Source organism: Taeniopygia guttata, chromosome Z, assembly GCF_048771995.1.
Source record: "Taeniopygia guttata chromosome Z, bTaeGut7.mat, whole genome shotgun sequence".
Lineage (NCBI taxonomy): Eukaryota > Metazoa > Chordata > Aves > Passeriformes > Estrildidae > Taeniopygia > Taeniopygia guttata.
The window spans coordinates 65,060,431-65,086,189 of record NC_133063.1 but is presented as its reverse complement, the minus strand read 5'-3'; the positions used below and the strand labels follow the sequence as shown (position 1 = coordinate 65,086,189).

Here is a 25,759-nt window from a genome sequence, read left to right as displayed (position 1 = left end):
AAAAAAACCCACAAACAATTCATAGCTGTAGATGAAGGAAGGAGGCTTCTAAAGAATTTATATCATAATGGTAGGAGTCTTTGAATGTAGGGACTATGAGAAGTTGTATTTTTAATAATTTCTACCTAAAGCTCAAAATTTTCCTTCTTATTCTGATGTATAATCCTCAAAACACTCATCCTAATCTCACAATGTTGCGCTGCAGATGGAATGTAAGAAATCTTAACACTGGAAAACTCAGTTTTCTATGTTTATCAATTTTATGTATGACATGGAGAAAAAAATTGAAATATTATAACTTGCTGAACAGCAATTGCATCCATAGGTTAAAAAAATAATTCTTTCTGCACACCTCAGAAAAGTAATGTATTAGGCATACAATTGTAAAGAAGCTGAATTGACTATTAAGTATATTTAATGTGTGTTACATAAAACATATATCGACAGCATTCTAGGTAATATATAAATTTATATTCTATTTCTATTATAATTCTGGTTTTGCAGTTAAACAAACTTTGTCATTGGATCATCATTTACGGTGACCCTCTGAAAATGAAGTGAACACTGATTAGCACGTTTTCTGGCACATGCTGTGTCTCTGTTACTAAACAATGTCTTATTTTAAATTCTGGTTCAGAATCACTGCTTTGACAACTACTGTCACTGTTCAAGGTCTGCATGAAGCTTCAAACTGCATATTATCACCCATTGACAAACTCGACATTTTATGAAGAGCCCCTTCTCACTCTGACTTATCCTCCTTATCCTGTGTAAATAAGTAACGATTCATTTTATAACCTTGACTTTAAAGTCCAGCCCTTCTACCCTCTTTTTTCTTCTTCCTAAACAAGTGACAAAGAACAAGGAAGCTGATTGAAGGGGTCCATTATGTATCAACTTAAAGAAAGGCAAAGTGATTGATGAAACTAGCAGTCACCTTCACTGCTAGCTACAGCACCTGTATCCTTTTTGTCAAATGACCTGAAAATCCTGCTGACAGTTTAACATTCACCACAAGTATACAGCTCTAGTACTGTAGTTTTGAATATTTTTATTTGCTCAGAAATTTGTGGGAACGTTCTTTAAAATGGAACTATGCATTTAAAATCAGTAGCAATTTGTATTTTCTTCACACAGATCTTGTGCCTTCTTAATAGTTACCTAGCAAAACTATTAAATAATACTTGCCAGTAAACTGGCAAACCACTGCCTCTCTGCAATTGTCACACATTTAAATTGTTCACATTATAATCACTTTTACAGTAAGCTTTGCCAATGGTGATAAAAGAATCTTAGTTAATTTCCTATCACAGAAGAAGATCTGTTTCCAGGTATCAGACTTAAGTTTTAGAGCTTTTTAGTATCCATCATTTAAAAACAATACCAAACAAACAAAACCCTCCCCCACAAACCACTTTTTCTTTAATTATTATTTTCAGTTTAAAATAATATTTGGCTACTTTAATGCAATTCTGGGTTAGCAGATCAAGTAAAACTTCCTTTTAGTCTCAAAAAGAAGATTAAAATTGCCAAACTCTAACCATTCCTATAGTGCTGGAAATGGTCTTCTGCTCTCTGCATGAAATGTAATTTTCACTGGGAAAGTGACAACCGAGAGTCAGGAATACCTCAAAAAAATAACAACACCACACTCCCCACTCCAGCTTTACTCTGTGTGGGACAGAGCACCATTTCCTTTGGGCATTTATTACCTGTTAAAAACCAATCTTTTGGTGAGTGGCAGTTCAGGGTTTTTGAGAGCAAGCTGCAATATTTCTTCGGGTCTGCAGAGTCATAATTAAAGCTGAACTGAGTGGAATTGGAGAGGGAAGGTCAGCGAGGTGCCGTATGAGAGATGAGGCTGGGCTGATGGGCACCAAATGAACAAATTATGATGGGCCCCACTCAATGTGATGAGGTCAAATGCTTGTTTCTACCCACTGACAGTTCAATTTCCCTGAAATGTCTCTCGGTTCTCTATGAGCTAATTATGAATGAAAAGTTATCAACTGCCCTCACCAAAAAGAGCTTTCTTGGAGCTTTTAATGTCAAAATATTGTTGGAAATGCACGCTGGCCAGCTTTTTTAGCCAAACAATACATAAAATAAAGTAAATACCATTGTTATACAATATACTCTCAACCTACTGCATAGATATAAAACATTCTTCAACTACTGTTAAATACATAAGTAACTTTTATAAAGTAAACTCATATTAATATTACCATTTATTATTAAAAAATGGTGTGCTTATAGTTTTGTATAACACAAACATAACTTCCATATATAACTTTTAAGTATTTCCATGTTACTACCGATTTCCAAGAAAATAGTGATAGATTTTTAGGTCTAAAGTAACAATGTCTAGGTATATTTCACCATATTTCAGCATCACTCTAAGGTGACTGATAAAAATATATAGTTCTTTCATGAAACTTTAGTTTTCAAAGTGTCCTGACTGCCTTTTAAAAATATTATCTTTTGAATATCCAAGAAAAAATGGTAGCATATACTTGTAAAGTTTAAAATAAGCAGTAAACATAAAAGTTGTTAAATACCCATAGAGAAGATGGATCTTTGAACTGAAGGGAAAATAGAAGTGAACAGACTTTAAAATAGCAATTTAGAACAGGAGTGTCTGAGAAATTCAAGACTATTTATTTTGATAGAGAGATATTGATAATTTATTTGGGCACAATTATTCACTGCTTCAAATTTAAGAAATGAGAGAGTAGCTTAATGTTTTGATTCAGAATACTACTTTGTTTTTCCTTTATTACAAAGCTTTCTCTATTTGAGATATTTACTTAAAAGTTAGGAATTTTAAAGCAAATTCCTAGAAGTGATCAGAACTTTACTTTGCAAAGCATTTTTACATTTGCTATCACATTTGCTATCTACGTATATACTTGGTGCTGCACAAGTATAGGCACTATCTGAAACCATGAATTACACCAACTTCTAAATTATACCAATAAGTGCAATGACAGCATACACATAGTTAATCAAGATGTTAAAGTCCGAGTGCATCTGATATATACTGATTTATAAACTAGAATTATTTGTCAGATGTTTAGAATTTCTCACAAATCCTAGTAGGGATAATGCTAATGGAAACTTTTCAGTGTTTTGTAAAATTCAATATATTTTAAGATTATTTAAAAAATTGTCTAAAATAAGCAATTGCAAAAGAATAAGAGAAATAAATCTAATGACAATGTTCAAAGTAGTCGTCTATGTGTCCAGCACATATAACTGCAATATAAATGTAAGTCTGAAGGTTTTCAGTAGAGCACAGTATTACATTTATCAGTATAACAGTTGCTGTCACTGTGGTTGGCATACTGTCTTATTAGACACACTGTTGATCCACTGTTATTATAACAACAACAACAACAAAAGAAACTATGCTGCAGAGAGTCTTCATGTTAAAGTACTACAATTAAGAACAGAGAAATGCAGTTCATTTATTACAGAACCTTTTCAGGAAGTTGGTTTTTTCTAATTCTTATTGTAATTGCATTGTTCTAATCCTGTATTATAAAGGCAGCTGCTTGCCTATCATTTGTACTTTCCTCGTTAATCCTGACTCAGTGAATTAACCTTTAATTACAGCCGTTAAAATTGAAATGAGCCTCTTGTCTGGCTGGGGCTGCCCCCTTCCAGTGCATGAGACTGATGAAAATTTTTAGGGTCAATGAATATGTCCCATGTCATGTCTGATAGATGCTAAAGATGTGAGGAGGTAAATGTTACCTTAGAAAGATGTGGTTGAAATTTTTAAGAGCTACATTTATTGACAAAATAACAGAAAAATACAGCTTAGGTTACCTCTCTCTTCTGTCTGAGTTACAGAGCATATCACACATACAGACACACTCTGTTTTACACACATTACCACAATACACACTTAAAGAATAACTTATGGAATCATCATCATGCATCACACATGCTTGTTTTTAAACACCTGGCAACAACCCTGTTTACAGCAGCCCTGTTTTAAGGAGCACAATATATGTATTCTTCCTGTTGGAAAGAAAAAGAAACATAATTTTATACTCTGCCATCTAATTATATTAAGCATCTAATTATATTTTTTAAAAATTAAAATAATTTGGAATAGTGTTAAGGACAGTACTGAATTTTAATGGAAGGCAAAAAATGATCAAAGGGGTCCTCACAGTAACCTATTTAATTGAGCTTCTGTTTTGCAATATCCCCAAAATTTAATTTTTATTTTATAAATAAGACTTTAATATTGCAATTGCACTTTATTTTGCTATTTTGGCACTTTTAGTTTTAAATACAACATTTGAATGCTGGGTTATTCTTTGTAACTCAAAGATAAGAAAACAGCAAAATAGCAATATAGCAATGAATCAAGTTAATCAGGGACCTGGTTATTCAGAATACAATTACATTAATATACAACTTGCTAACTACTTACACATTATACTTAAAAAATTTGTATAATTATAAATAGTATCTTGTTTATAGTGTATATATTTGAAAAAAACAAGTTGGAGATTTTGAAGTGCAAATTTTTTATAGAACGAATGCATCTAATAAACATGAGATGCGTATTTTTAAAGCTTAAACATTATTAAATATCACTATATTGTAAATGCACTTAGAAGTAAAGAACAGAGGTGAAATGACAAACAAGTAGTGTCAAGGGAGGTGATTTTTTTCTTTCAAGCTAACATTTTTAGAAGTATGTGGAAACAATTTCTGAAAGGACAGTATAGCTTTCAAATATCTGATGCTACACATAGTCTCTGTAACCAATTTAAGAACATCCGCCTACACAGCAATTTTATAGGAACAAAAAAAAAAATTAAGTGGGAGTCTTTGTTTAATTTCTTTTTCTTCTAGCTTGGCAATAGTTAATAACTGCTGATGAGCAGCTACATTCATTTGTAGATTTCCAAGTGCTTTCCCAAGGTGAGTAAGCATCATTATCCTCATTTTTCAAATGGAAAACTAAAAGATTAAGATACTCCCTCCAGATCACACAGCAAGTAGTAAGCCAAAAATACAACTCATTTTCCATATGTAACACCCAGTTCTGTATCCATTGGACCACATTGCCTTCGCACAAGCATCAGTCACACCTAATCAGCCACATAGCTGATTTTGGGTGGCACTAAGACAAAGTTAAAAAATAACTCCTAAATTTAAGACGATGCCTTTTCATTTGCTTCACACATACAAGCTTTCCTAGGTACCCTATTAACATACATCATAGAACATGGTTTCAATTATGCCTTATGCCAGTTACAAATCTTGTAGGGCACAACAGAGACTGTTTCACAACCCACCTTCACAAATTAGGCTGAAAACTCCAGAACTGCAAAAATATCTCTGCCTAATGTACAGTTGTGGTCAACAACACTAAGCAAAGTCATGAACATTCCCAGGAAAAAGATATATGTAGACTGTCCTGTGGCACACTTCCTCCCTTCACCTCCCCACAACAAACCTTCCCAATTTCAATCTGTATATTAAAACATGGGCTTCAGAAGTATAATGGAAACCCTGAACATATAGGAAAAATGTTGTGATGAAACAGCAAAGAGAAACAGCTTATACGAATAACAAATGTACATAGTTAAAGAGTAATTGCTGCTAGTAAAGCTCTGAAAAAAAATCATTAAGTGCATGCCAGTAACTATTTGGAAGAACTACTATTTATTTCTCTACTATTTCTCTACTATTAGGGTTTTGAAAATTCTTGAAACTCCTCATGATAAACTTCCTTGCAAACTGCATAGCAGATTATAGCCATTATTCAACCCATTATTGCAGCCTTTGTGTACCCAGTGCTTCTAAGCAGAGGTACTTCAAACAGGAAAAGAATATACCTCAGAGTCAATCTTAAGACTTGTTATAGTGGAATTACAAACAGTTTAAATGGACAAAGACACCTAAATTATATGAAAGGCTTCCCCTCTAAAGACTATGTCAACAACTTAGAAATAAATGCCATTTAAGGTGTTCTCCTAGTCTGAAAATACCTTTAATTAAATATTGAGGGAGTTAATATTTACTATTTCTCAAGGAATTCTGTAAGTCTGTACTCAATTTAAAATTAAATGTATCTATCACCTGATTTGACAGGTCTGCAGCTTGACCCTGACTTTTGACAAAAGCTATTATTTCTTCTTCATACCTCACCACTCCAAAGAAGCTCTCAAAGTGTAGATTGTTCAAAAGCTCTTTAGAAGATATGAAACAGAAAACCAGATGATGCACTCCTCCCTTCCTAAACAGTTTCTCTGGAGGGCCAGGTAGTAGGGAACAATAAAACATTCCATTGGTAGCAACAACTATCATGATAAAACACAGAACATACTGAATAAAACCTTAGTGAGTAAAGCAGTACCACTTCTACAACTATATCTTGATTCTATATGCAGAGTAATTGATAGCAAATCTTAATTACAGCAGCAAATATTTTTATAAGCACTTTTCCATTACAACAAGAGTTTTCTCCCCAATTTGGTACACGCATTTTTTGTGACATTTTCCTAGTCACCCTGACCTTTCCCCAAACAATCCCATTAGAGGCAGGGAAACAATTTTCTCTCCTTAAATACTACTTAACTCAGACCATACAGCCACATACATTTTTCCTCATCCCACTTCTTCTCCCAGCAGAGCTCACACAGATGTGTCAGTTCTCCCTTGTACTAATGCTGTTCTGAACAGTAACAGGGTTCTTGCTATCAAAGAAATATTTCCTTCTCACTAATTTTATTCATAAAAGCATGTGTCATTTTTACCAGTTAATTATCATATGCAGTGTACTCAAGGGTCTCCACATTTAGGAGATACATTTTTATATTTTTACCATCTAAAATCTTAATGAGAAAAGAACAGGTGGTTAAGTTTTTTTTTTTCTTTTTTCTCATCACCTGTGTGACAGGTAGGAACAGATCATTCCCCTCTTTGGTTCCTTTCTATTACTATAGCTCTCCTCTCTCTCACCATTTCTGCTCAAAACATTAATTATTGTAACGGAATATAATTTTCCCTGTCCTTAGGTCAGTCATGAGTTTTTGCTTACAATTCCTCTTTTCTCACTTTATAACAACCCCTTTTGGGGACAACACCCATTTTCAGTGTTTTCCAATAACTGCTTCACACTGACAGCTTGCAGTTTTGTCTCAATGCCTGTTTTTGATTCAAACTGCATCTTCACATATTTTTCAAAACTGCAAATTATTCATCTGAAACTCAATCAAACTGCAGTTTTCTCAAGCACTTAGTTTTGCCATCACTTGCTTGCATACCATGAGAATCCCCACAGAAGCTTCCAGTGACCTCAGTTACCTGGTTCACTCAAATCTGAAGATGAACCACATGTACCAAGGCAGAAGAATGCACACAGATTTACTACATTTTGCATTCAGTTGGAAGAAGGTTATCCATTAATTACAAGAGAATTTTGTTTTTCCTGGAACAAATTATAATATGCATGCATGTGTTTATATGAGGGGGAAATTTACTGTATGTAAACATGATGATAAAAACAAATGAGCCACAGGACAAAGCAATAGATTGTGCAGTTTCTATTCAAGAATATTTTGGTTTTGTAGATTTTCCCATAACTGTAAAACCATTCTTGTATTTATACTTCCTGTGACACTCAGCAGCTACGAATTTGGAAGTTAAAAGTTTTCTAAAAGCTGTATCCAATTACAGCACTGAATGATTTGAATAATAGACTGCTCAACATATTCCAAGATAAGTGGCAGATACATTTCTTTGATATTAGGGTCATATACCATACTTATCTATTTTTACTCCATGCTTTCCATTACTTAGTAATAAATTAATTTCTCACTGTTACTTTGGCATGTGCCCTACAGTTATATGCACTTTCTCTCCCACTGAAGTTTTCTAAAGTCCCACATAAAATCTTAAAAGCCAGTTTTATATTTTTATTTTTAGAAGATTATCTGGTGATGCTGAACATCATGGGATTAGTTATCTAACTACTTGCACATACATAAAACTTTTTAGACCATATGGAGATTATTTGAAAGAATGAGTTTTAACTCTAGTATTTAATTTCTGTTGCTCCCTGGCGCAGAAAACTCAGTAAAGGACCTCACATACATCTGCAACTATCAATGGCAATGAGAGCTGAGCTTAGATATGAAAACTGAATACAGACCAAAATGTAATCACCATCCAGGGAGAAACAATTAGATCTTACATGATCTGGGTTCTTTCCAGAGCAGAGAGAATGAGGAAATGTTCCAGGTTCTTTGCTGGTTACCAGACCTCATTAAATTGAGGAGGCAGTTTGCACAGTCATCACACGGAATTCCTTCTACTCTTCAGCCTCCACCTTCTACTTCTGTTTATCTAACAGCTCTATTTCTTTGTAGGTGTCTTCAGAAGAATGGGGAGAAGTAGTTTAGCAAATAAACAGTGGCAATCATGAGGAAAGCAAGCATGAATATGGGAGTGGAATATATGTGCATGTATCGTAGACAATGAAAGGAATAAAGACATTGCCATTGCAGGGGCACCTAAGCCTCTGGCATTACAGATTGCTATTTCTAATTTATCCTCAAAGGTGATAGTTTATAAGTAAAGCAAAAACACCAGAGTCATTCTTAAGCTAACCCAAATATGACAGCTTCTGTTTTGAGCTGTCAAAGCCATAAAGGATGGCAAAGAGGAGTGCAAAGAATAACACCACAGCTGCTGTTAAACACAGACTTGCCACCTAACACTGTACACTGCTCTACAAAGTAATATGGAAGAGAATTACTGGCATCTTCAGACTGTGCATCAGTTGACTGACTACACATCAACTGCAGTGTCTGCATGTCCATGGATTGTTGCTGGCTTGCTTAAAATTTACATTACATGACAATTTTCTTAGATAAGGCTAATATCCTATAAATTATCTGAAAGTCTCCCATTTCAACACCAAATCTTGAAGCCTGTAAATGTGAAACTGAATCATAAGCAAAGGTCTTCTATTTCTTGAGTCAAATCACTCATGCACTCATTTACTTAACAAGTATTTGACGTTGCAAACTGCTGTTCCCTATAGCAGCACAATATAGGTTACCAGTGACTAATTAGGTTGCAGCGTGTTCTAGAAACCAACCTCATTAGAAACAAGGCTAGGCTAAAAAATTGCCTGTTTCTCTGGTATTTTGTCTGGTCACATCCATCCATTTTCACAAGGATGTATACCCTATGTTATACCACTGAAATTTCTATTTAAATTGCAAATGAAAATTGGACACACACAAAATACTAAAGAAAACTCAACTGAAAGAGAACAAACTTCTATTCTTTCCCACAATAAAGAACACCCTCTACGTCCATGAGTTTGCTAACCCTAATTATACCTAGAGTTTTGAGACTCCCTAATGGAAAGTACTACAAAGCACTAACAGAATGAATCATGACACATACTCATACACCACTGATTGTAAATCTATACCCTTTTTATTTGCACCCACGGGCTATGTTTCATATATTTATGAAAAATTACTTCCAAGTAGGAAAATGTCATAATGGGAAGCATGTATAGTAAACAAACAGACTGACTGCTATCAAGTATGTGATGTTCTTGTAGCTTATTTTTGATAGTGTAGCAAATCAATTATTTGAAAGACCTCTGTAGTTCGGATACTCAATTTATGAATTAAAGTTTCTCTGAGGCAAAGAAAAATACAATTTAAAGAGAAGGTTAAAAATCCTTGAAGGTATCCTTCTCAGATCGCAATACTCATACTTTTCACCACATTTCAGAATGCAATCACAGATTGAAAAGTGCTGCCAGACTTGCATGTAAACCATAATTTCATGTAAGACTTTTATAGGTGAAACAACTGTAAGAAAACACCTTAATGATGGCCTCAAAACATGTAAAATGCTTAAACTGACATGCACCCTCCCGCTTTTTAAAGGTTACTTACATCAATGACTGATGAACTTGACAGACTTAATCCCTCTAGGTCTGCTGCTAAACTTGGGGACAAAACAGCTGCTGTAGGAACTGCCACAGGAGTTGTTACAGGACAAACTAGAAGCAAAAAGACAAGAGATACTTAAATTGAAAAACAATTTAAGATACTGGGAAAGAGCGATTTTTTTCATTGCACCAAAAGGGTTTATGTCCTCATCTAAATGTTATATTCTTGTATATATTTTTGATGAAAGTTGATGAATATATTGATATTCATATTCATATTGATGAATATTTGAAGAATATGTTATATTCTTGTCTTTAAATACAAGATTACTTTTTCAGACATATAGCCCCAATACTCAGAATAAGCAATGAAAATACAAATACAACTTATACATGAACAGACCATGTGATTTACTTTAAAAGTATTTTCTCCTCCTTTCCCATTTTTCCTCTATTTTTTCCTTCTATTTGATATATACTGTGTAGCAATTATTCATTTAAAGGCTACATAAAAAGTACATGTTAATGCAATTCTGACGTGCTGCACCTATAGAAGTAAACTTAAGAAGGGTACAGGCATAGCCAAAAAACCAGTGCCAGCTCTATCTTACCCTTCCAAGAGTACAATTTCACACTGTTCTTCAGAAATTTCACACGTTCTTTAGATTTTTAGCATCTTAATATAATACCATAACTGGCTCATAGATTGCGCAGGTGTTGTACAAGTAACATCCATTATTACCTGAGAAAATAAGCCCACTTTAACAGAAAACAAGTCCAGACACATACAAATTCTCAAAGTAAATATTTTATATGATGGGAGATTCTAAATTTTGAAACAATTTCTCAATTATAAAACAAAATCTTGTAATAACTGTGCTTAAAAATAATTTAAGAGTCCAAGCATTTATTTGTCAGGAAGCTGGTACAATAAATTAACAGAATCAATGTTTCAGACATTTAAATTCATTGAATTAACTGAATTGAATCATGCCTTTGGAAAAATGAGGCTTTAATCAAGATACTTACAATCATCTAAATCTAAGAGAAACATGTCTTGGGTTTTTGGAGTCTTTCTATCTTGTGCTGGTTTTTCTTCTTTCTGTCAAAATAGATCAATATTTAATCTTTCATCATATCAGCAAAAGAAAAGCATTTAGTACTTTTATAAAGCAAGTGCATTTATTTTACTACTTCATAAAGCAAAATGTATCAATTTTCAGGGCTTCACATCCAGAGAATTCACCTACCGAGAAAGACTTGTTTATATAGTTAAACTGAACCTAAATTCCACAACTGAATTTCGGTAGCCCCTGTATTCATCTAATATTAATCATTGTTGCTAAAGAAAACATTTGGTGACAGATCAGATACTTCTGTTGAGACTATTAAAAAAAAAAAGCAGCTATCTCTTTAAGACAAAAGATTTGTATATTAACATTTCTGTTTTCATATGAAAACCAGGTCAAAATCTATTCAATAAGAAATATGGCATTATTTGCACTTATCTAGGAGCATGGAATTCTGTCCAATTATCTACTGGGATTTACTCAACAGGAAGCTGATTTCTCTCTCCAAAAAAGTTTCAGTTTTCAGCTCAAGGTGAGCTCTAATAAGAATTGGCTGTACCAGAAATAAAGACCAGGGAAGTAATAATCCCAGTACCTTGACAGAGTATTTCAACAAAATTTGTTTTTATAATTAAAAACGTTCTAAATAAATCTCCTAAGAGTAAGTGTTGGCCATAACTACAGAACATGTCTATTCTGTGGTGATTCAGGAAAGAATTCAGTGTGTCGCAGCTCAGTATACACTGCCAAGGGGGTGGTTTAGTATAAAGCATTGATTTTTGGATGTACCCAGAGCCTTGTGTATCAAGGAGCTTTGTCACCATGTTGTTCCTACCCACTCTAAAGCATCTTTCACTTGTGTCAGCTGAAGAATTTCTTCTACCTTCATCTTCTCTGGCTCACGTACCAAGCAGAAAGCTTTGCCATTTTTAAAGAAAACATATTAACTGCCTTTAGACTTCAAGACTTTGCTCACTACCCAAGTTACTGCAAGTAATTTAAGTGTAGTCTTTCCAAGAGTCACACTTTCTAGTTTATCTGTTTCCTCTTAAACAGTACATGACAGCCAAATACATAGAGAAATATAATTATTTTACCCCTTCTAATAAATTAACAGGCCTAAATGAATCAGTAAATCTCTTTATGTCCATCTAGGCCATCACGTCTTGAGCACACAGACACTCAGGACAAATTTCTAGAAGAGCTTGGAGTCAACTCAGCAGCTAGAACCACTTCCTTTAACCGGCACCATAGAGTAAAATATGCACTGTCTTCTCAAAGTGCATTCCCTTTCCTCCGGTCTCTCAGCTTGATAGGCAATTGCAAACAAATGATAAAAATGAATTAATTTTTTCAATTTTGCAAGAAATTCTATGGTTGCCTCCAAAGAACATGAAAGACACTAGCCAACGTTCTTGCTATTCAAAGCCATTGATGTTAATGACTAGCAGGTCTGACCTTGGCCATGATGACATCACTTGTCATGTTCTTCCTATAAGTACCATGGCTCAAACAGACAGTAGCCACTTACATGATCCCTATAGATATGCTTCAGGTATTCTGGGAGAAGAATCATCTTGTTGGACTGAAAAGAACAGAAGCCACTATTTTAAAAATTATTTTAACATCATCATATTTTGATGGTCCTTACCACTATGGTATTTGAGTGTTCTATTATTGCTGATTTATCTGAAACCTAAAACTCCTCTGGACAAAGAAAATATTACAAAACAGCTTTAAAGTGGCACTGAAGTTATACAATTTCTTGTATGTTTTGTCCAGAATTAGTGAGGGAATCTTGCAGAACCAAGGTTCTTGAACTTCATTCTGCTCACAACTATCATACCTTTCTTCTGAGATAGTTTTATTAACAAGTTACTAAGTTTGTTTTAGCTATTTTTGTTTAGAACTGTGAAATAATTACAAATAGTGTCCTTCATAAGATACAAGTTCTACTTGAATTACTCATGTCAAAGACACAATTTTCTGACAATCCTTCTCATGATTTCCAAGCCACCTTATAGTATCATTTGGTGAATATTTAGCCCTGAATCTTGGGTTTAGCTGCTATTTCCAGCACTTTTACTATAAATTATGTATCACAAATTTTCCTGAGCTAGAAAACTCTTCAGAAACCAAAACAGACTAAAGGAGAACTCAGTTAAACAAAAGACAAATTGAGGATATTAAAAATATCCTCAATTTCTGTACTCTTTTGCTGTCTGTCCCCACTTATCCATAAGATACAGTTCTACCTTCAACTATGGTTAAAGTTCTAAGGCACAGCTTTATATTTGCTAAATATTTCCATAGAGATGGGATGTCTCCATCTCCTTTTATTATACAGCCAATTAACAGTCTCTAAAAAGTCCCTCAACTCACAGAAGAGCCATACAAAGATAAGAATTCTATACATTTCAGTACAAGTTTCTAAAAAATTAGGAGTCACTGCCGAAGAATCCTTACTGTTTACTGGATCTGTTTACTGAAGACAACTAAGATGGACAGTATAAGTTACCAATAATACCAATAGCATGCTTCAGTTTGCTTTTTCTGTCACAAGCACAAAAAGTACACAAAGCTTGATATAAGGTGAAATCCATTCTTGCACTGATATTACTTTGAATCTACTACATAAAAAAATGTTGAAAAATGGGTATAAAAATCCTTTGAGAAAACAAAATAAAATGGTCCTAAAATAAGGCACAAATAAAAAAAATTATTGAACCAATGTATGGCAAGGAAAACTTTCACTGCACACTTTACCAGAAGACTGCATTTAACTGTATCAGTTTACTATAAAGAACAAGCAAGTAAACAATTCCACCAAACAAAAAGCAAAAAATGTACAAATCTGACCCTATCATCTGGGAAATGTAAAATCAGGGGCTAATTAAATAAAGATAATGTTTAAGTGTGATCATGTCTTATTTCCAATTTCAATCATGTGGTCAAGCTTAAGAAAATACTGGGCTACTAACATATGTAGTACATAGTATATATGTATAGTATATATGTAGTAGTATTGTTTGGGTGCTATATATAGTCAAAGCCACAAAAATATTTTCATGCCTATATGTATTTCTACATATGGGTATGTACATTATTGTGTGCAATTCTGCAGAAAACACCAAAGAAATGTATTTATGTGGGTCCTGCCTATAACAAACATGATTATTTTAAATTTGTTTTTTCCAAGAAAAGAAAATTGATTGGCTATCTATGACCAATAAATAGCCAATGACTGCAGACACTTAAATTGAGTAAAAAAAGCTTTGCATTTGAAACCTAGACAATAAAAAGGTTCTGACGTGTCTGACATTTCTCTGTAACACAATTTTTCATCTTTTTTTTCTGAAAACTAAGCCTACAATATAACCAAAACAGTATTCTACCAAGAAAGCCTACCATGGGAAAAGCAGAATACTAAACAAAGAAGTTAAGGTATATTCCATCAAACATTTCTCCATTTGCAATTCATCTTGATAATAGAGATAGAACCTGGTAAATGCATATAGGACTTGAAGCAGGAGATTTCTCTTGCTCAATGCATAATTCATGTGCTCCGCCTGCAAAGTGTGTAAAATGAGAATTTCACACCGCAGCATGAGCCATGGAGCTGCAGAGAAAAGGCAGATGAAATCATATTCTGCTGTGCGAATTTTATTTCTTATCCTCCCAATATTTATACAAAACCATCACTGACAATCCAAATGCATTGACAGATCACCCACTGTTTCCATTGTGTTAGCACTTGAAAGGAGATCAGGCAGAAAGATAGACAATTTGTTTTTGTATATTTTTTAAATAGTGGATCAGGTTTTTAACAGCTGAGTGACTGTATTATACTTGTAGAAGGAGGTCAACAGTAGCTGATTTTAAAATCCCACTGTAGAGACACCTATTTATACATGCATCATCCTCAAATCTGCATTTTAGCTCTACAGTATTTACCCTTACAGTATAGTATGTATCTGAACACCCCAAATTATCCATATTTCAAAATGATATACAAGACTGCAGTAAAAGAGACTGACTTTTCTATCCACTTCAGCTCAATTACAGTGAACATAACAGCTTTTCCAAAATGGTATGTCAGGAGAAACAATACTAAACCATTGATAACATATTCAGGAAAATAATCTGAATGTTTTGTAGTGTATTTTAATGCCAGTAAATGCATGGATGTATGTAGAAATTAAGCTCCAGTATGAATGTAATAAAACCTTTTTTATTAAGAAAATTTTGCAGAACATGGAAATGACTCCTAACAAAATGAATGTTAGGAATGGCAAATATTACCCAAAAAATCTGCAATGTAACATAGTTCATAACATGTGGCAAACTGAGAAACCATAAAAATAGAGTTCACTAACCACAACTTCTTTTATTATTATGTATTTCAGAAAATATTTTCAGTTTTACTGAAAAGAATATCCTAATGAATAATCTCCCCATACGGACTGCCCAAATTAACAATACACTATAGCAGAATAACATAAGCAGTGTCTTTACTAATGACAAACTATCAGAATAAAGCACGCATTTCTGAGAGCCTGGCAGAAACCATCTGTTTCCTGGGTGGTCTGATAATAAGTCAGGAAGGGAGCAGAAAAAAAAATATGTGTCCTTCTTTAAAAATGTACCTTGACACATAAGGGGTCTATATACAAGATTTAAACTATCATCTTCTTTAAAGTTTGTTTAAAATTGTTTTTTTTCTTTTCAGCTTGGAAGATGTTATCTAGGTTACCATCAGTTACCTTCATCTATCATTACAGGGCTCAGAACTGGTTTCTCTCAAAAAAACCTATTAAGCGAGTTAGTACAGCAATCACCTTTAATAAAAAATACCTGAGTTTCTTTTCCCCCACCCCCTTATCTAATTACATGTCTAAAAATATACAAGTACTAGAAACATTGAATGCAGGCATGGAAACCTGGTTTAAGTGGAAACTAACTTCAAGGTTCCAGGGATTAATATCACATACTGAAACAGTCCTCCTTGCTCAAGGACATTAAATTAACTGGCCCCTGCCCCTTTACAGATGACCATTGTTTACAATTTGTTGCCCTTATATTAAAAGTGCTAACTCTAAATGAAAAGAATTTAAGGAAAATTTAGCTTCTGCACAGTGAGCTCTACGCTTTTCAATAATCTCCTTGCTACTTTCCTTGCTGCCATGCATATAAACACATTGCTATTTGTTTTAATGTTTTTCGTGATGCTTAAAAGTTTTGCAATTTTTCCCTTCTATCCTTTGACTCCATTCTCATCAACTCTTCCGTCACTTGTTTAAAAATACTTCTTGCTCCTAATACATTTCCTTTTAGCTGCTTCTTAATAAAGTAAGACTTCAGAACTACTGCAGTGTTCTTTCTCTTAAAATCCAAGGCATTGACAACTTTCCATTGACTTCAACAATTCAATCTCAAGCTTCTTGGACATTCCAGGTCTTATATTCAGTGTATTAGAATTCACACATTCTGCTGTTTTAAAATACAAAAAGCTTCTTTACGCTAGTAGTACTCATATATCCTGTGAAAGAATCAAACAGTTTAGAGAATTAGAGTGAAAGAAATTATCCATAAGGTGTCAATATCCTGAGAAAAATGGAAAAATGCAGCAGAGAAAAGATAGTTTGAATATGGCTTTGCAGTGCCTGCTCAGAACGAAGCACATCAGAGTATGTATTACTTTCTGGTGAAAAAATACTGTGATGATGTGAGAAGCTGCAAACTGTTACAATTAATTCATGTCCCATCTAGTATCAAAGAAGTTTATACTACGTGGATTTAAGTTGTATTTTTTTTGCTACCATTTTTTTTTGCAAGATCCAGTCTGCCTGCTCTAGAACTAAAAAATCTTTGGCACAGGTGTGTTACCCTATGTGTTACTTGGGGAGGAAACAATGATCAAACCATGGAAACACATCTACACTTCTCAGGTAATACAGCCTCACTTCATCTTTTGTTCTACTTGGTTGAAGAAGGGAACAAATTAAAAGTTAAGGTCACACCTCAAGAGTTGTTAGGCAGACCTATAAATTTAAAAAACAAAGATCGTGTACAATATAAGCTCAAGATTTAGAGAAACAGAGAGTCTTACCTCCTTATTTAAAATAAATACACACCTCAACAGCTTAACCAAGTAATGGCCTTATCTATTAACTAGATCAAAACACACCTATTCACCAGCTTCAAAAATTGCCAGAAATGCTGCAAAGGATGTCTATTTTGACTATTCTGCCATTTATACAGGAGTCATGACTAAAATGGCTTAGCTTAATTTGAAATGCATTGAGAGTTTCACTTAATTTTCAATACCTCATATCAGAATTTAAACAGAAACTTATGAGCTTCTACTCTTCAACTCTTTTTTGTAAATATATAGAAAGAATTGCATAGGAAGCATTTGATAGCAGAAAAATAAATGTCAGAAATTCTTTTACTCTTCTTCCTGAACAGATTTAGCAAAAAGTTACCAATTTATTTATTTTTAAATGCAAGGTAGGCAAACAGTGACCAACTCATGCTAATAGCATGAATAGTTAGTTCCATAACACTAGTTTGAGTAATGAACTTTTAGGCTCTTTTTCTTCACTAAGGTAAGCAATTAAATCCTAACTGACACATGACATTTCTTCACCTATTTTGAAACAATTAAAAATATGTATTTTAAATCTTGCTATTTCATACCAGTTTTAAGAAAGCTAACAGAATTTGAAGTAACAGAGCTCTTTATTTGTATCAAACACAGACAGCAAGTAAAAGTTGATTGCTCATTACAAATATTAATGCTACTAATCTATATATACATATCAGTTATAGATTCATTAACTGTACTATTCTCAATTTTAACAGAAAATTTTAAAACTAAGCTCAGAGTTCTATTAGAATGTCTTCAAACACTTAAGAAACAATGTACTAACATTTGGTTCTTGGTTTTCTTTCCTCTCAGACCCAGGTACTATAGCTATATTTTAAGATTCCATTTTAATAAAATAACCATCAACATGCATGTATTAAGTTTCACCAGTTCAACAATAACCAAAAAATTAAATTAAAAACCAATTAATTTTATTATAAAAGAATAATAGACTACTAGAAAAAAAATGTTCTATGTATAAAAATAATTAAATTCTATTATTCTTCTTCATCTATTTGGAATAAAAACATAACATTGCAAACTGAAATTTTCTTATTTATATTTTTATAATTCAGGTTTTTTGTTATAAAAACACTCTTACTTGCTTAAACAATCAAACTACTTTTGCACTGCTCTCTCTATGAAAAATAAATATTTTTTTTCAATAAACTCTGGATTGTTTTAGGTACGCATAACACTACTACCTATCTTCATGCTGACAGAAAGAAACATAGGTAGATGGTTAGAGACACATTCTCACATTTTATAGAGGTTTTAAAAAAGACATATTTTACCTTACTAACCTTATTAGAGGTAGCATTTCTAGATTTTCCAGACTCAGAGTCACTTTTAGAGTCAGAAGAACATTCATCTGATGAAGTGTACTCCGTATCAGAGGAACTGGATGTGCTTCTCTTTATGGAAATCCCCTCTGCTTTCTTTTTAATATCCTGTGAATCACTACATATTTAAAAAAATGTTAAGAGACATGTAAAACCACCAAAGGAATCTGTTTGGGCAATATCCTACATCAGCATTTCAAAGTTTCATTAAATGAGTTTTAAGTCATGATTTCTCCACAATAAAAACTCAGCCATAAATTATGTAATTTATTTAAGGTTACACAAAACTGTTCTATTGTACTACACAATACACCACCACATGCAATCTAAACCAGCAAAACAGCCATACAAAACGTGAACATATGAAATGTTAAAAAAATTATTAGCATATATTTTGCATTAAGCTTGTGACATGACAAAAGGAAGTGCAGTCATCCTTTAAAATAAAGATGCTTTTATACTATTCCACCTATGGTAAACAGAATGTTGGTGTATCATCTTTTTGTACAGTAATGTTGCCTTAAAAAATCAATTAATTTAGTTTATGCCTTTGTTAATTCTTCTAAACAAAACTGCATCACCTACAAAGAAGACCTATAACATTGTCAAATTGTTCAACCCATTAAAGAGTTCATACACAAGAGCTGTTATATTCCTACACCTTCAGTCACACTGAATGCCTTACAGCTTCACACAGTTAAGTTCTGTTCTTTACACAGTGAAGTTCTGTTCACCCTGCCAATGCTGGATTATGTTAGTCTGTGTTATGTGCCTTGCTCATATCTCATAATACTTTAAAGACCACTTAGTAGATTATCCTTTTGTCTCAAGGGGAGTTAATACCAAAGCAAATGAAATTTGTTTTCTAATAGTTATCATGGAGCAGAAAAAATAATATTGCATGGAGAAAAAAAAACCCTCTGTTCTTGGATACGCAAACAAGCATTTTATACTTCTAAATCAGGTGTTTCATACACTACCTGATTCAGCTTCCTTCCCAAGACAATGAATTGGCTATTGAAGTGCTTGAAGGGTAACAAGGTCAACAATAATTAAACAAATCTAGACCACTCAACTATTAAGAGTCCCTTTGGACTCATATTAAATTGTTACACAGTTTTGCTTAGCTTTAGGAGCAGTACCAAAGAATGTACTATGCTGCATCACTGACATAGCAATGTTTTTAGATGAAAAAAATAGAGAGAATGAGAAATTAAAATCTTAAGTGACAGAGATTGAAACAGAATAATGTCTTCCTCCTCTCAAGAGCCTCCTATAACTGAATTGCCTAAAAAAAATTAATCAAAATATTTTCAAATTAATAATATTAAGGCCGTGCCTACCCATTTAACTGAGGCTAAAATTGCCTCCTCAAATTTTATTCAAAAGCATAAAGCAGTAAATTTGAAGCTTGCAAAGCTAAAAATGGAACAGCAGTACACTTCACTAAAACAGTGTAATGTAGCACATCTGATTGTTAAAATCATGGTGAAAAACAGGTACTGAAAATTATGTTTCAGCATGACAACACTTAAAAACTTGTTTGAGGTAAATGATTTAAACAAAAATTCACTATTATACACTGTTCAAAGTTTCTTCAAGACAACAGAATTATCTATATTACTACCATTCAACAGTAGCTACAGCTGCACTAACAAATAAGTTGTTGTGAACCCATTATATAAATGAAGTTGTTTTTTAATAATTTATCTTTAGCTTAGCTGTAAAACTAGATTTGAAAATTTAAAATGTTACTTTACTGCACATCAGCCAGTTTTGATGGGTAATAATTGTTTATCTTACTGCTTAAAATTTCAGATGTTATTCTAATGAAAAGAATTTACTGGTAACTAGCTTTTTAACTTTGCAATGATGAAAAGCCTGTATTAATTTAACCTACAGATTTCATTTGTTCTGAACAGGAAAAACAATATAAATCACTTTTAAAATCATTAAATCCTGACTTAAATTAATAAAGTCATAATTAGGGCATTATGCTGTGTTTGTTATGGAAGTGGCAAGGCGAGCTGCTTTAATTACTGTCTGTAATAAAAGGAGCAGAGTGTGTACTGCGTCCCAATCAGCGCTGTCAGCCACGACTGAGCTGAGCTGCAAACTCATCAAGTGAGCTGGCAGCAGACTACAAAGTAAAGGGCGATCGTGTCTGCAGAGGCCACTTGCTGACAGCAGTGGAAGAAACAGATTCATACAATACAAGGTATTAGCCCCAATTACTCAAAATTTTAATGATACTTTAATACATGATAATGCTGTTGATAATAGGCAATCTTAAAAGCGCTAACTCTTAAATATCTTATGACCGTTTCCCTTCACAGCCCTTGCCTCTAATATTTGGATCATAATCTTTTTAATATAACATTATTTAGAAAAATCAATTGTCTTAGTTACATAATGGCAAAGTGTTGAAGGACTTAATTTTAGCTCTCAGCAAAATTGCAGCAAAAGGTAATTAAGTGTTTCACACAACTATTTGATCACTTATTCAGCCTCCCAAGGTTACATCAATTTTGAACAAGCCACCCAAGATTTTACTGAACTCAGAAATTAATTCCAAACATAAGAGAAGTCTGATTAATGAAAATATGAACTAGGTTCATATACTGACATCTCTCCATGGCCAATACACGCCCAAAATAGCCTAATTAAAGGTTTGGCAGACTGCTAACAGGAAGAGTGCTTTATAAGCTAGTATCACAAAAAATTAAAACCAGACAAACATCTACCTACCTTTCATTGACAGCTCTACATCTTTTCTTAGCAGCACTTTCTTTGCTGTCTGATTCACTGTCAGTTGATTCTTCACTGGGAGAGGAGCTCCCACTACTCTCATCAGTACTGCCTTCATCTTCATCTTCCTTCTCACTTTCACTGGCAGACCCACTCCCTGAAATGCAAACAACCCTTATAATTTTGATCTAAATATCTTAAATGATTAGTCTTTTAGAAATCCAATTTTGTTTTAAATTAAACAGTGGTTTAGTACTTTAAGATCGAATTGCAAGCTTTACTATTATATACCATGTGCTAAAAGCAGGCAAGGGAATTACTTTTCCCTTATATCTACAAAATTGTTAGTTAAAAACCTGTCCTCTTTAGCCTACAGTATTATACTTTTTCAAATCAGAAATTTGAATAATAAATTAATCACATGTGGATTCCTCAAAGTCAGATAACCCTATTAGGAGCTAGAGATGACCTCAGATTTTCTAGTCTTTACATTTGCTCAGCTGCAAAATTATCTTCTCAAACAGCTGCTTAATTAGATAACCTCTTCTTAAATACCCATAGTGACTATGATTGAATCACTGATATAAACAAATTATTAATCCTGTAATTAATCATACAGTTCCCAAATATTCAAATATCTGAAGTGAGTATGCTTCTATTACTTCTGAAATCATTAATTTCAGTGATTCAATTCTTACAACATTTTTGCATCTTTCCTCAGTTTAGGAACTGGAAGGAAGCAGCTCCATTCTCCATGTATTCTAAGATGATCCTCTTCCATTCAACTAGATGATGATAATTCTTTCAAGTCTCTAGTGCTAAACATTTTCTTTGGTGTAGATCCAGTCTAAGGTCTGGATCTGGAAGAATTATAATCTTTATTACATTTGAAATTACTTTCTGAAACAGCTGTTCTGGGGAACTGCCTATCAGACAATAAATGGTAGAAGAGTTAAAAGAACCTCTCTTACTGAGCTTGATAGGCAGCTGTTACTCTCTTCATCAATATCCCCGTTATAATAAACAGAAAACATCATGTAGAACTTCAGAGAAATAATGTAACACAATTTGCTGAATAAATCTCATGAAAGACTACATAATTCAACAGATCTGGCCATTTATCAGCACAGCAGCACATACTATCAAAATAACTCTTCACCACCTCCAAATCCCAAAAAACAATTAAGACTTAAGGTTCCTGTCAAACAAGCATTTGGGCACTTCTGCAAACAGCTGTGTGCTTTCAGTTTTAACTGGAGTTACTAACTCTTCTTACTCGCACTAGACTCCAAAGAGGATAAAAATAGCACGCCAGCTTTTTTATCTGGGAAACAAATCAAAAGCTAACTTATTTAATATATTGAATGTAAATCCCCCCTCCCCTCCCCCCCCCCCCCCCATTTATTCAGTTTACACACAGCTCTGGCTTTGTTTGCAATCCCTTTTTTTTTTTTATTTTTTTTTTTAATATACCAGACAGTTCTGAAGACAGAGTTTTCCAGGCAGTGAAAATACAAGTTGCTTTCCAAATACTTACCTGATGAACTGGTACTGGCAGAGTCATCTTCCTCCTCTTCTGATTCAGAGTAGAACTTTTCAGTAGGTTTCTCCTTCTTTGGCTTGCCTGGAATTCCAGTCCATTCCTTTGCCTGTAAATAAATTTCAATTTAAGTTTCCTTTTGCAACCAGCAATACAAAAATATACACACAACACACAGAATAAAAACATTCAGAATAGTGGTATTCAGCTGTTGCTAAATAAATCATCTAAGCAAGTCAAGAGAAGCTATTAAACTTCTCTTACTTTACGCAATTAGGAGAACTAGAAGTCTGGTACATACCTATAAAAGGTGAGAGATGTCTATTAGGTAGTCCAGAAAAAGATTTAGTAAGGTAGATTAAAAGCATCAGTAATGATAAATAAATTTCTATGCCAAAAGAACCTAAAGCCTGAAAGTTTTATTTCTAGATCCAGCTGACTACAATGAGAATAAAAGTTAAATAATCCTACCACCTTAATCATCTCAAGTTTTTTGCAGGAAACAGACATGGACACTCAAAGTAGCCACAGACAAATTATATTTCACCTCTGTTGCACTTCTCCAAATAAAAGTAATGTTTTACCACCAAGAGAAAGCCAAAAGGAGGTAGTATTTCCCCCAGGCTTTTTTCTTTCCATATACCTCTATGCTACTAGAGAAGGCATGTTAAAATTCAGGACAGGATAAAAAAAAAACTGGCAGACAATTCTATCAACAGTGTAATACAGGTCTGCCTCATTGAGTGATCTAATCTGGAATAAGACTTAAGTTTTGAAATTGGCTCTAACAATGACCTGCAAGGCTAAACAACTCCACAGATACCCTGGCTTCCTCTTAAACACAAAAGCTGGCTTAAAAAGCCAATATTCTTTTTGATATAAATGACCATTTGCATGTGCATTGCAGCTTAACTCAGCTTTACTCATATACGCTATGTAGGCACATGCTGTATTAGGGAAACCACAAAATTAATGACAATGAGATACCCTCCAAAGGAAATACTTGCAAAAAAAAATCCCAACATGGCTGAAGGATTTTCCTGCTTGTTTTGAGATTTACATAGTTGGATGTGGATCTTTTTACTATGTTGTAGATGGATGTTATGCCATTTGATCAATTTCCTGCAATACTTTTTGGTCTTGTGAACGAAAGCACCTTCACACATTCCTTCATGACAACCCTGTCATTTATAATCCTCTGTTTGAGCTGATTATCTAAAATTCTTCCCATAAAAGCTTTCAGAAGGTTTTACACAAATATCACTTTTCCTGAAATGTATGTAAAGAAGGTAGACGGATTACTGTACTACGGAGAAACACTTTTTCTACCAGATTGCTGTCCACTGGCTTCTCCAAGTCTGATCTGTTTCTTTCTGTCTGATCTGCTCCTTCTGGGTAACATCTCATAAGCAAATTAATTAATCTATTATTTACTGAGGAAGTTGGCTCATTACTGGGACTGCATGCTTTTCTGTGTTTATCTGTTACAATGCCATGCCTCCAGGAGCACTATCAGCACACTATATACCAATATATTTATATTTCAGCTACTGTTCAACAACTTTCACTGGCATTCCAGTAGGACTCTGGTACCCAACACATAAATCACAATTCTGGTACCAAAATATGACTTTCCCTCAGAGCTTACACTACAGTAACAAAAAGCAATTGCTAGGAGATGACGAGCCCAATGTGTCAACACACGACTAGTGCACTAATACATATTTTCCTATCATAAACTTTCCTAAATCTCTCCAGATTACCTGAAATGTAAACCCTCATCTCTTCCAAACTTGACACTTCAGAACATACATAATCTAATCCTCTGAAGCTGCTTTTTGTTGTTTGTATTACCTTTTTTTTTTTTTGTTAGTTTTTTTTTGTTTGTTTAGCCTTGAATGTTTCACAAACCAACCGCTTTATTTCTAACTTTGGTAGTCCAGCTACACTCAATTAACATACTGCAGCAGAGTGGAGATAAAAGATAGGAAATCAGAAGTGAGATAGAGGTGAAAAGAGCCTACTTACTCCACAAATGAAGCAGAAATGGCCTACAGTATATCCACTTCTGTCATTGAAAAGACCTAGCACTAAGCAAGTTTTCTGACGCTTGATTTCTAAGATAAAATAAGCAAGACGGATATTCCCATGCATCAACGGCTTTCAATACAGCCCCCAGATAGTATTTAAATACTTGCAGTTTTGGGCTAATACTCTGTATTGACCAGTGCCTTTAGCAAAGCTACTTTCAGTGCCTCTGACATACCGACTCGGCCACGTCGACATTTCGGACAGAGGGGTCAGGTGCCACCTCTGGCCAGTCGGAGAGCTCCAGGTACCCAGTGGCTCGGCTGTTCAATGTGTGAGACAAGGTGCCAAGCTGGAAATGATCCCGATCTATTAAAAAAGCAGGGGGAGGGAAGAAATACACAAACACTGCGAGCTCTACCACAAGGAGCAATCTTAATCAGGGCTAAAGGTAATTGCCATTGTATTACCTCAAATGTCATGGAATAAATATAAACTAGGAAGCTCTTCATAGGTCAAAAAACTGATTTCAGTCCATAGATTACAATAATCTCCCCCATAATGGTCAATAAAAAAGCTAATCAGTCAGTGTGTTTAGAGGTGTTGCTCTGAAATGTAGCTTCTCTAAAAATTACTTTACTGTGAATATTAAGAATGACAGCACAGTTAAACAATCCATATACATGTCTTGGCACAAACACATCCAGAATTTTAATAGTTTTTCTTCAAAATGGAGCTCCTTTTAAAGCTTCAAAACTAGAACTAAGTAAGTATGAAAACTAAAATGCTAATTCTCACAATAACAGAGTATTTTTAACTTAGATAGCCTGATGATCTTTTAATTTGAGCATACAGACAATGAATCGCACTTGTAAAACAACAGGCAAAATGCAGAGGGAAAATTATGATTTTGGAGAAAATAGTATCTACAGA

General features: G+C 33.9%; 1 protein-coding gene across 8 annotated transcripts in view; it reads right to left on the bottom strand.

Moving 5' to 3' along the window:
• AP3B1 (adaptor related protein complex 3 subunit beta 1) overlaps nt 1-25,759 on the bottom strand; it is a 155,358-nt gene that overhangs the window by 45,047 nt on the left and 84,552 nt on the right. For 4 of the 8 annotated variants that reach the window (XR_003957143.4, XM_030258591.4, XM_030258590.4 and 1 more), the window contains 7 exons: nt 25,065-25,195; nt 22,796-22,907; nt 21,259-21,415; nt 18,472-18,628; nt 12,551-12,604; nt 10,979-11,051; nt 9,954-10,060 (listed from right to left, as the gene is read on the bottom strand). Coding sequence is in view for 7 of the 8 variants with exons in the window: in XM_030258591.4 (XP_030114451.1) it covers nt 9,954-10,060; nt 10,979-11,051; nt 12,551-12,604; nt 18,472-18,628; nt 21,259-21,415; nt 22,796-22,907; nt 25,065-25,195 (791 nt within the window). In the remaining variant the exon portion in view is untranslated. Of the gene's footprint in view, nt 1-9,953; nt 10,061-10,978; nt 11,052-12,550; nt 12,605-18,462; nt 18,629-21,258; nt 21,416-22,795; nt 22,908-25,064; nt 25,196-25,759 lie in introns of all 8 variants that reach the window. The other 4 variants (XM_072922672.1, XM_072922669.1, XM_030258594.4 and 1 more) reach the window with 2 other exon arrangements.